The 12,456-nt window shown below is 41.0% G+C and overlaps 2 protein-coding genes across 2 annotated transcripts; both read left to right on the top strand.

Annotated features, from left to right (window-relative positions):
* Positions 1–180: 180 nt before the first annotated feature.
* Positions 181–2,177, top strand: LOC149053763 (uncharacterized). The gene is made up of 3 exons (XM_089211362.1): positions 181–463; positions 905–1,107; positions 1,188–2,177. Exons 1-3 carry the CDS (start codon positions 375–377, stop codon positions 1,697–1,699), a joined length of 804 nt encoding a protein of 267 aa, XP_089067488.1. The 5' UTR covers positions 181–374; the 3' UTR covers positions 1,700–2,177.
* On the top strand, positions 2,160–12,422 carry LOC113671121 (retinol dehydrogenase 10-B-like). The gene is made up of 6 exons (XM_089211281.1): positions 2,160–2,897; positions 8,877–8,960; positions 9,399–9,637; positions 10,089–10,333; positions 10,478–10,603; positions 11,203–12,422. The coding sequence occupies exons 1-6, from the start codon at positions 2,771–2,773 to the stop codon at positions 11,294–11,296; spliced, it is 915 nt and encodes a 304-aa protein (XP_089067407.1). The 5' UTR covers positions 2,160–2,770; the 3' UTR covers positions 11,297–12,422.
* Positions 12,423–12,456: the final 34 nt, after the last annotated feature.

The following is a 12,456-nucleotide window of genomic DNA, read 5'->3' as shown; positions in this document are numbered from 1 at the left end:
ACAACCGTTTTAAGATCTTGCAGGTTGGTACCATTTTTCCAAACGCTTTCCAGAATTTACAGTGCCAATGGGAATAAGTCTGTTAAAGGCTGTCTCTGTGTTTCAATTCCACGTCACTGCAAATAGCGCAAAGTGTATTCTGGCGTACAACGCACTTTGAACGCGCGCGCGCTGTAGAACATAACGACACAGACAAAACTGTAGTTAACGAACTGAAGCAAACTGTGAATTATACTCGGGTACAGGGACATCTCAGCGCAGTAGACGGTGAATCTTTAACGAGGTTTGATAAGTAGTTTTCCGCCCTACTTTAAATAAAGGAAGTTCATTTCGCTAACGACGTACAGAGAGCGTATTCGTTGATTGAGGGAATCATGAACTTGAAGATTTTGGAGGAAAGTTCAAAACGATCTAAGTCACTCAAACGGTACAGCTTAAACAGGAAAACTAAAGAAAAAGAAAGGTTTGTATATCATAAATTATATTTCTTAATCATTTAGAAAACTTTTCTAATTAATTAAGTATTGTTTGCTTGATTGGTATTTTCCTAGATTTAGCTTTGACAAACGAATGATCCAAACGCCCAGTTATTTGCAAACGTAGGATGTCTAGATCTCAAAAATATCAGTGTAAGCTCTTTGAATCCTTTCAAAGAACTCGATCCCAAATAGTGATCAGAAATTTGCTTCTCTCCTAACCTGTTGCTCAGTTTTTAAACTCATATAAAAGTAGTGCTTTGTTGGCATCTAAGGGTCACGTGTTCCAATCCTCCAGAAACTGCACTTTATCCCATTGACATGCGCGAGAATCAGTTCCTCATCCACTAGCCCGTAAGTGAAATAACATTATATAATATAACTTTAAACTTGTGATGGTAAATATTCTGCATGTACTGTTTTAAAAGGAAAGAGCGGATGACTAAATCTGTTGAAGACGAAACGCAGTCCTTGCCGTGCTCCTCGGCCTGTGGGGCAGATGCAAATGCAACCTGTGAAGATGCCGAGAAGGATACTTTGTGTCTTAACACGAGAAAAGAAGACTCAACCGGAAAGCAAGAAAATGTTATATCGGCCGCCACAGTCGTCGTTAGCCAGGAGCTACCAATTGGTAGGTTAAATCTTTCCTTGCCTTAGACATGAGATAACAACGGTAACTTCTTGATATCTTTGCTATATTACAATCCCTAGGGACGGTAAAAAAGACACATCAACCTGCGTACGGTGTAAACACTCATGTGATGTCACAACGCCTTGCTCCAACTTCCGTGAAGCCTGACACCAGAAACCCGCCCATGGCCCCTTGTGGCCCGGCTGAATTAAGAAGCGTGCGCATTGCTAGTCAGTTAAAAAACCATCCTTCCAAACAGACGGAGAGCCTATTTCCTGCTCAACTGCAATGCACTGGTCGTGCTCCTAACTTTGTGCCACATCATGAAAATTTTCGAGCGGCACCCAGATACTTTCTGGCTCCAAATTTACCTTATAATGGAAATACAATCATGCATTCGGCATTCATGAACATTCCACAAAACAACCCCGTCATGTATATACACACCTATATGACGCCGTTTCAAAGTCCAGGATTTCATGCCAGTCAAATTGCGCAGACTCAGATCAGGATGCAGCAGAACAGAGAAGCTTACAATGCGTTCACCGCATATGGACATCCATTTGGAGTGTTCTGGAGTAGACAGAATTAAACTTCTCCTTTAAATTGAACGATCTAGAAGGCTTAGATTTACACAACGAAATAGTTCATGTGTGCCTGCCCCGTTGGAAAAGGCCATGCCCTAAAGAATAACGGAATTTTACGATAAATATTTACATCACGGAAGCCAGCTCTGAACGGTCAAAATTTCTTCTTTTTGCTCATTAAAAAGCATGATATATGAATTTATGAATCTTATGAACGAGAATGCTTTACTTTGAAATAGAAAAGATTCAAATTTATTTTCTATTTGAATCCTTCAACGTCTTTATCTTAATCTCTTGTGGCAGACTTCTTTTAACTTACAGCATTTTCTTAGTCTTGTACAAACACCTAATTTTCCTTTTACTCTATCAGTTCATGTTGCTTATAATGAAGAAGAAGTTATAATTTGATAATTCTCCTACTTACTTGATCGTGAAAAATATCTATTTATCATGACACTTAGAATAAAAAATCATCTTTCTCTTCTTGCTTTGTCTGAGAGTTATTTGTCGAGGACGACATGGCTATTATTCTGATAATCTCCAAGACAGTTCCAAGCCTGAGGCGAGAAGTTGTTTTAAAATAGACTTTGAATGTGTATCAAGAGCTCGGGGCCAATTACAGCCAGCTCAACCCGGTAAGTTCAGCGCCCCTTATCGTTGCTTCATTACAATCCGTTAAATTTTATTCATCTTGAGTTATCCTGGTTTCTTCTTTCTTATCATTTGACCTGGCGCTAATCGCATGGGGTAGCTTCTCTTAGATCATTCTCTCTTGAGTTCTGCAACCGAAAAGTGCATTCTTAGAACGAGGACAAACATAGAAATAAAAATTAAGCAATTGAGTAAAATCCGTGCAAAAGTATGCATAAGGTGACATTAAAATTTATTCGATTCTGTGTGGCAAAGGCAGGCACCCAGGCAGTCCTCTCGTTCCCATTCTTTCTCTTCTTTTTCACTTTACAACTTTGCGTGACACAAATATTAGATCACGTGATAACCCCTGTTGATTTGTTTCTGGATCGCAGCGTCACTCGCCCAGCCTGCAGACTTTTCATCCATTTTAATTCCCTGCGACGATGTGGCTGATTTTCGAGATCTTTGTGGTGTACTTTAAGCTTGTTTTTTATTGGCTGGAAGCAGCTTTTCGACGAATTATTCCTCCACCTAAGAAAAACATCGAAGGCCAAACGGTGTTGATCACAGGTGAGGCACAGCACGTTTCAATGATATTGCTAAAGCTGCTACAGGCGTTGCTCACGATATAGGAAGGATTGATCATACTCAAAATTTGGTGTGCAAACAGCTTTGGATATTTTTTTTTGCTATAGACGTTTTACTCGTGCATTTGAGATACCATCTTCTCTCATTAGAATACTAGTCCAGTGACCTCCAGAATTAATTTAAGTTGATTTCTTTTCTTGCTTATTGATTAGCTATAACAGTAAGGACAAAATTATGTGTGCATTTCAACTCTGCATGTTTTTATCGATGTTCTACATGAGCATTTGAGATATTTTCCATCTCGGTATGCCAAAAAACTGATCCACTGACCTCCAGAAGGTTATTTCTTGCTTACTGCTCCTGTAACAATAGTGAATAATTAAATATAAAATTATGCGCGATTTCCATACGATTAAATTAATGCTAAGAGTGTTCGACAACTCTGTGGTGTCTTTGACGTATTGACTGTACAACTCCGTTTTGTAACAACAACGTAATCTTTATTGTGTTTTATATCGTCTTACCACATGCTCTCCCCGCTACTATATCCCCTAATAATAATGAACATACGGGACACTACATCTCCCCCTAAGTTATTAAAAAAAACAACCAAGTAATAAAGTACTCGAAAAGAAAGTTCAGAGTCTCTTATTTTCTTCTGAATAATTTTAAACTAGGCGCGTACATAATCTTGCATCCAGGAGGGCGCTCGCTTGGCACGCACAGGGCGCGAAGCAACTGAAGGTAAGGGGCTAGATACGGCTTCAGATGTATCTGTTGCTGATTGACTAGAACTGAGATTTGGCTCATCCTGTCGGGGTTGCGCTGGTTGCTCGGCTAGGCATGGCTGTGGATCTATTTCTGCTTTTTTAACAGTCCCAGGATCCATAAACTTTTTCGTATGAGCAATGTTGCGCATCTTATTGTTCCCGTTTGTGTCTTGTAAAATGACAGCATTTCCATCTTTACGAGTGACAATGTAAGGTTCTGGCTCATAGTTTGGTGAGAGCTTGTTTTCACGTGTCTGCTTTAACAGTACCTTGTCACCCTCCTCAATATTGCTGTGTTTGGCTCCTCGTGTTCTGTCTGCATACTCTTTCTGGCTGAGTTTTGCACGAGTGTCTCTCTCTCTCAACAACTGTTGCCAATATGCTTCAGTTGCACGGTCTTTGGAGAATTCGACTCGTGGAAGTTTGTCACGCAGTTTCCTCCCCATCAGTAGTTCTGCAGGTGATAATCCAGTAACAGTGTGTGGGGTAACTCTATATTGGAAGAGGAAGTTCTCAAGAGCCTTTTTCCAATCCTTTCCTTCGACGCGTGCAATTCGCACTATCTTCAAAATTGTTTCATTTGCGCGTTCTACCTCTCCGTTGCTCTGTGGCCAATAGGGTATGCCCTTCTTGTGGTCTATTCCCAGGTATTCTAGGAAGCCCTCAAATTCCTTTGACGCAAATGGTGGTCCGTTGTCACTGCGCAGAGTTTCTGGTAGTCCATGTGTTCTGAAAATAGCTTCCATGCTTTTTATCACATGTCGGGCATCTGTCTTCTTTAGGAGAATAGCCTCCAGCCAACGAGAATAATAGTCGACAGCAACTAAAAGGTGTTCACCGTTTGAGATTTCAAGAAGGTCCACTGAGATCTCCTGCCAGGGTCCATCAGGTAGACTGCTTGACCTCACAGGCTCTGGTTTTGATCTTGGTCCCACAAGTTGACAGGGGTGGCATGAACGTATGGCATCCTCCACCTGTTTGTCCATTTGTGGCCACCACACTTTTTCCCGCAACCTGGCTTTAGTACGGACCATGCCCTGATGACCTTCGTGTGCCAACATGATGGTTTGTTTCCACAGGCTCTGAGGCATTACAATGCGAGTCCCTCTCATCACTACTTGTCCTACTACCCACAGTTCTTCCTTAACTGCTTTGTAGGTGGTGCCTGACAATTGGGTCCAGTCACCAGTGATCACAGCTTTGTGCACTATCCGTAAAGTTGGATCATTTGCTGTGGCAGTCTCAACTTGCTTCGGCAACAAAGCGGCTGGTATTGCTGCACTTGCCACGCTGTATGCAAAATCTTCCGTCTTTCTGGTGTCGTCATCTTGAGTTGAGCCAATAGGCAGGCGGCTGAGGACGTCTGCCGGATTATCTTTGCCTGGTATGTGCGTCAGCGTGTATTGAAATTGCTGCAAGTATAGGAGCCACCTTTCTATCCGGGCGGATGGAGGCTTCGACTTTGTACCGAGTACTGTGACTAGCGGCTTATGGTCAGTGCGGACTTCGAATTTAATTCCATACAGGTACAGGTAAAACTTCTCGCAAGCCCATCTGACAGCTAGAGCTTCTCTTTCGAACTGGGAGTACCTTGTTTCAACGTTGCTAAGCTTTCGGCTAGCGTAATATATTGGCCTGTAGGTCCCGTCTCGTTGTTTTTGCTCCAGAACTGCTCCAACTCCAACAGGAGAAGCATCAGTTGTGAGCCGTGTTGTGGCACCTTGCCTGTGGTAGGCCATCACTGGTGCTCTGGTTAGCAGGCCCTTGATTTCTTGAAAGGCTTTTTTTTCTTTTGGACCCCAGTGCCACTTAACATCTTTGCCGGTTAGGTCCCACAATGGACTTGATATGGTTGCAAAGTTTGGGATGAACTTCGCACAAAACTGAACTGAACCGAGAAAGCTTCTTACTTCAGACTGGTTTTGGGGCGTTGGTGCTTTAACGATAGCTTCCACTCGTTCACTGGAGACTTTTAATCCCTCGCCAGAGAGTACATCACCCATGTAAACCATGCTGCTAACACCAATTTCACATTTGTCATAATTCAAGGTGAGGTTTGATTCTTCCAGTTTACGCATGACCCTGTCTAAATTCTCATCATGTTCTTTGTCGTCTGCCCCTACGACTCGCAGGTCATCATGGAGATTGTAGGCACCCGGGCAGCATTTAATTACTTGCCACACGATCTGCTGGAATTTTTCTGTGGCCATGTTCACGCCAAAAAGCAGGCGTTTGTACCTGTATAAACCATCAGGCGCAGCAAATGTTGTGATATCCCGAGAGTCTGGATGTAGCTCAATTTGGTGGAAGGCCATATTTAGATCTAGCTTTGAGAAAACTTTGGCATGGGAGACTTCTTGGAGTGTCTCTTCAACTGTTGGTACTGGGTGCTTCTCCCGTACGATGGCCTGATTTGCTTGCCTCATATCAAGACATATCCTGATGTCACCATTAGGCTTCTCCACCACAACCAAGGGGTTCACCCAGCTGGTTGGTCCCTCCACCTTTTCAATGACATCAAGTTTGAGTAGTTCCTCTAGCTTTTCGGTGACCTTAGCTCTTCTACTAAAAGGGATTCTGCGTAGTGGCTGAGCGACTGGTTGAACACTCTCATCAATGTGGAGTTTTAGCTGATATCCTTTGAGCTTGCCGAGGCCTTGAAATACTTTTGGAAATTTGGACTTCAGAAGGGCTTTTCGGTCAAGACTGTTTGTGAGGCTTTCCATGCTATCAGATTTGACATCACAGCTATTAATGGACACGCCTACCCTTAACACGCCCAGCAATTCGGAGGCCTCGCGACCAAGTAGCGTCGCTGCCTTACCGCACATTACATAAAATTCAGTATACAGGGATTTGTGGGTCTGTGGTACTTGTACGTTAAAAAAGTATTTCCCTTTAAGCTGGAGAGGCTGTACAGAAGCATAAGCATAAACTCTCTTATTGCAGTCCAACAATCTAGCCTTGCCCCCCGATACAAAATTAAACATTTCCTCTGACATTAAATTACAGCTAGCACCAGAGTCTATAACAATGTTTACAAGCTTATCTTCAATCATGAGTTCCATGGTGTTCTCTCCATCCGTGCTCCCGGTGCTGAACACGTAGAAGTCATCACTGTTTACGCGCTCGTCTGCACTCGCGTCTTCGCACACGTTGTGTACATCACGTTGCTCCTTTGAATTTCCTCCTCTTCGTCCACGGCTAGGTTTTGTTCGTGGGTTTCCGCGACCACGACTTGAACTTTGGCTGGGGTCTCGTCCTTTATTCTGCTTGGAGTGGCAGCACACTTCAAAATGACCGATGTGCCCGCACTTTCCGCATTTGTGGTCACGTGAGCGACGGCATTCTTTCGCGAAATGACCCACTTTATCGCACCGCCAACATTTTCCCCCTTGTTTTGGATCACGGGACAAGCTGTTTACGTGGCTTTCGGGAATGAGGATAAGCGCTTCTTTGTCATGATACTGGCTAACGATTTCCATGAGTTTGCTGAGAGGCAGTGTTTCCTCATGGTACAATTTTGACTTGAGATTTTTGTCCTTCAGAAAAGAAATGGCGCGATCTCTCACCTGGTTGTCCCTTTCGCCCTCGTAGTCACAATGTTCTGCTAGTTTCTGCAGGCGAGTAATAAAATTGTTGACGGTTTCACCAGGTAATGGAGTAGCCGCTAAAAATATTTGTCTGGCCATTGGGGCGTTCTTTTTGAGCTTGAAGTGTTCTGAAAGGCAGTCCATAGCTTTTTTGTAATCTTTCGCTTCGCCTCGTGTTGTAGCAGGAATGGAATTATTGAAAACATCTCGGACTTTGGGGCCGGCTAGGTGAAGTAGTAGTGCTCTTTTTTGTGTGGGGTCGCTGATTCCAGAGGCAGTAACATAAAGCTCGAATTCTTCTTTCCAAGTTAACCATCTTTGGGCGAGTGTAGCTGGTTCGCCGACGGCGTCGAACGCAGATAATCCAGGTAATCCGCTTAAGCATACGGCCATCTGTGCGAGTTTTGTCCACTGTTTGAACTCGTTTCCACTTCAGCAGCCGTACGGCAAGTTGAATATCGTTTATCCTCGTCGCCAAATGTGGTGTCTTTGACGTATTGACTGTACAACTCCGTTTTGTAACAACAACGTAATCTTTATTGTGTTTTATATCGTCTTACCACATGCTCTCCCCGCTACTATATCCCCTAATAATAATGAACATACGGGACACTACAAACTCGTCATTCCTTTGATGGTAAGAAGGAGGAGAATTTCAGATCTCAGTTCAATTTATAACGCAAACCGTTCAGTTTTATATTTAAACGATGAATGTCTCCTTTATTGATATACTAATTTCGACAATGCATGCGTATTCGGTAGAAGGTACTCTCTGGATCAAGTTTGTAACCTCTTCGTTGTTTTAGAGATGTTGGAGTTTAAGCGCTCAATGTTTTCTTCTTATTTCATAGGTACCTTATATCTTATGAACAAGATTTATGATTTAATTACTTTTGAACGTTCAGCCACTGAGCACTACTCAAACCTCACTGAGTTTAGAAGTAATTAAATTTTCCAAGGTGTGGTATTCAATTTCACGATAGTCCTTGTAACAAGTGGTCCTGGAAAGCTGCCCTTTACATTCATTATTGAGATATTTATGCTTTGGAAATTAAACCAATAAAATATCAGCACAGAGCTAAGACATGCATTGCATTAGGTTTTAAAATTCAGCTTTGGACCAATTATATTTCTGGGATTTTCAAGAAAATAGGGGCCTGCATCTACTTGTTGAAATACATATATCAGATGTTTTGGTAAGTATTATCGCTGAGTATTTTTACAAGGTGTGCTGTACTTTGATAAGCCCATAGGGGCTTGTCAAAATACAAACAACAAGTAAAAATACTGAGCAATACTACACACCTCAATGTCTATTGAGTTATTTGTTATCCAACTACTTGTTTATCTGCTAAGTCTTTCTACTCATTTCTCATAGGGCGGGAAAAGCAAAGCAGATAGATAAACATAGTGCACACTGCTGACTGGTTAAACAGGTTTTTTTACAGTACAAAATAACCAGCTGTCCAAATAGTCATACTAACAATATTGCAGGATATCTGTTCTCTATTCATGTGTTATTTGTTCTTTACTTTGTGCCATTGGATAATAAATGCTGCATATTTACATGTCTTTTGTTTTGCTGATTTTCATTTAAGGTGCTGGTGGTGGGATTGGTAGACTACTTTCTCTCCAGTTTGCTGCTCATGGAGCAAAACTTGTCCTGTGGGATATAAACAAAGGTAAGTTACAGAAGAAGAAGATGACACAACACCCCTGGCCAGGCTGCATGCTCTGAATAATTCAAACCTGGGCCCCTTGATCTGAAGACAAAGGCATCTCTGCTCTCCAGAAAGATGGCTGTTAACCCTTTAACCCCCATGAGTGACCAAGACAGAATTTCTCTTAACAATATCAATTCATTATCAAGTAGACAAATGATGAGAAACAAGAAAAATATCAATTAGGGGATTATCAGTTGATCCAATACCAAATTGTCCAAAGTTACACCACAAGACCTATATGGAGGACAGTAAGGAGAATTACTAATGAGATCTTGGAAGTTAAAGGGTGAACTGGTTTGTAGGCTTCAAGATGATCAGTGTAATGTAAAAAGGTCACATCATAGAGGGATTGCCAACTTTTAGGTGACAGTGATTTGAACAATTCTTTTTGTGTAGATTCAAATGAAGAAACTGCTGCACAAGTCCGTGCCCTTGGTAGGGTCGCTCACACCTATATTTGTGACTGCAGCAACAGAGAGGATGTCTATCGTGTTGCTGCAAAGGTGCAGCGTGAAGTTGGTGAAGTGGACATATTGGTAAACAATGCTGGAATCTTGTCTGGAAAGAAACTGTTGAATCTAAAAGATGTAGAGATTGAGAGAACTATGAGAATTAACACTCTGGCACACTTCTGGGTAAGGTTTGAACTCTCTAAGTTCTCCCAGAATTTTATCATCTTGAGTGTGTTATATGGAATTGGAACCAAACTCTCTCAACCTTTTTAAAGGAAAATGTGTACTAAATGGAAGGAGAATATTTTAATAATCAGATCCATAGTCAACATGTGTTTTTAAATTTGATTTCAAGACTGTCACCAGCTTGCTTACATGACATCTCTGCCTTAAATGTTATTTTGTATTAATCTTTTACATCCCAACATCAGTATGAACATTCTCCATACTGTTCTCCATACATCTCTTGAGATGCTACTAAGGAGATTTTGTGGAACAATCAAGAGTTTTGTCCTTCAATCTTGAAACATTAATATGTGATTCAGGGGTGATGTTGTAAGGAGAAATTAGATGCTAGTCACTCTCAGGGCTCCAAGAAACTATTGTAAATTAATACTTATTTTTATCACTGTAGACTGTGAGGGCATTCCTTCCAGACATGGTGGAGAAGAACAAGGGCCACATTGTCAACATAACCTCCATAGCAGGCAGCTTTGCTACAGCCAACTTGACTGACTACTGTGCATCAAAATTTGGTGCCACAGGTTTCAGTCAATCATTAACCTTGGAGCTGCGTGAAATGGGAAAAACTGGCATTAAAGTGACTTGTGTTCAACCCTATACAGTAAACACTGGACTAGTGTGGTATCCAAAGGCTCGGTAAGCCAGTCAACCTACAAGCATTCCTTAGTTTTTCAGAGACTGGAAAATTTTCTGGCTCAAATGCCATTGGAAAAATTTAAATGGCCTAAGCCATTTGTTTATCAGTCTGCTCTGGTAATTATTTGTTTGTTTTTTCTGTAGTTTTCCATCACTATACCCAGTCCTTGAGCCAGACTATGTGGCCAAGGAGGTTGTGGCAGCCACTCTTAGAGATGAGGAAATTCTCTTAATTCCCCGTGCTCTAGCTGTGAACTTTTTTTTGACTGGGTAAGTCATCATATGCTGCCATCATCCTTAGGATCTCTAGCTGGGATGTGTCACTCCACAAATCTTAACAACATCTGGTCCCACAGAGCAGCTAACGCCAGCTGTTTCTGCATCCCTGTGTCTATAGATCGCAACTGCTGTGTGATAAGCTGTATGTTTATTGACTATTTCTGAAAGGAACAACTTGTATAGTTTGAGGTTGGAGGTCCCAGGGGACATTCCTAACTGCTCTTGGATGGATGCCAGATTTTTGATATCCAACAGGCCCACCTAGATTCAATATATGTTCTTGCCAAAAGGCCCCAACTCAGCAGTTTGAATCTCAATTGTGAGAGATGGTCATTTTTTATTCTTATAATTCAGGGACTGTACTGTTTTCAGTCGTGCTCATGTCAGAATGAGAAACAGTAAAAATTTAAACAAAGTATACTTCCATTAGATTCTTCCGTTTCTGTCTTTTGTTTGTTTTCATATTTTCAATTGTTTCCTTCCTGAAATTTTCTTTCTGTCTTCAACACTTTTATGTATGTATTGTCACGCATACGCTGTAAGAGCCATCTCATGATATTGATTTGATGTTTTTTTTAATGTTGTTACAGGATATTACCATTTAAAGCTCTTCTTGTTTTGAGTGACTTCCTTCAAGTTGGAGTCTTTGAACACACTCCAAGAGATGAAAAGAAGTCTGATTAACCTTTCACCCCTATGGGTGACTGGCTTCTAATGTGTCAATTAATTTGAAGCTTTGACATCCCCCCCTCCCCTTACCTCACTGGGCAACCCACAAACATTTGACTGTCCCTCGTGCAAGGGGGATGGAGAATTCAACTCTGCTGGAAGTGTCAAATATTTTCAGCAGAATGAACTTGTTTTATTAAGTTATATGGAAGTGTTTATAGATAAAGAGTTCAGTTGTGCATGTGAATAGCCCAGATAAAAAAGGTCTACAAGGTATGATCATGCCTTTAAAAATTAAATTGACCATCAAATCCAACACGTGGGCATTTAAACACATTTTAAGCCCCAGGAGACAGATATTTGGAAATGTCCAGGGGTTGAGGAGATAACGAAGCTTCAAATTAATTTACACATAATTTGTCCGTGCAATAACACCCCTGAATCAAATATAAAGGTCAAAATAATGAGGATATGATCACCAATTTAAGTAGCACTTGATTGTCAAAATAAATTCTCCTTGACAGTAGCCAACATAGGAAATGTAGAAAGAACCAGTGTGGAGAATATGATTGAATATTAATGTTGGGGTGTGAGTGGTTCTCTAGAAATTAAGGCTTAACTAACACCTCATGAACTTTTTAGCTCACAAATTTGTAGTAAGTTAGAGCTTAAACCTCAGCAAAAATATTTATCCACAGATTCATTTTGTTATACCCTTTACTAGTTATATGACTGCAGTGAAAATCAACTGCTTCCTTCACTTTCTTACACAAATAATGCTCTTATTGAATAATCAATCCATCAGTTGGTCAGTAAGTCACTCACGTAGCCTGAGTCAGTCAGTCCACAATTAGTCATCAATCAATCAATCAATCAATCAAACAGTCAATCAGTCTGTCAGTTAATCAATCAATCAATCAATTGTGCTTGCCGCAGCTTTCCAAATTTATTACTGTACATCTATTTGAGTAATAGGCTTCTCCTCAATCTCAGTTCAGTATTTCTGTGGGGTCTCACTATTAATACCATCAACTTTCCAAACATCTATCTTAGCGTTTTCTTTATTGTAGCTAACTGCAATGTTATTTGTCAGTAGAATCATTATTCATTATTGTACATAAAATTGCACAGAAAATGTCAATTTTGGGCTATTTACGCTGGGAGGAAAAAATACT

Source organism: Pocillopora damicornis, chromosome 1 (genome assembly GCF_964200805.1).
Source record: "Pocillopora damicornis chromosome 1, jaPocDami1.2, whole genome shotgun sequence".
Classification (NCBI taxonomy): Eukaryota; Metazoa; Cnidaria; class Anthozoa; order Scleractinia; family Pocilloporidae; genus Pocillopora; species Pocillopora damicornis.
Note: the sequence above shows the minus strand (reverse complement) of the source record. Positions and strands in the feature narration are given on the sequence as shown.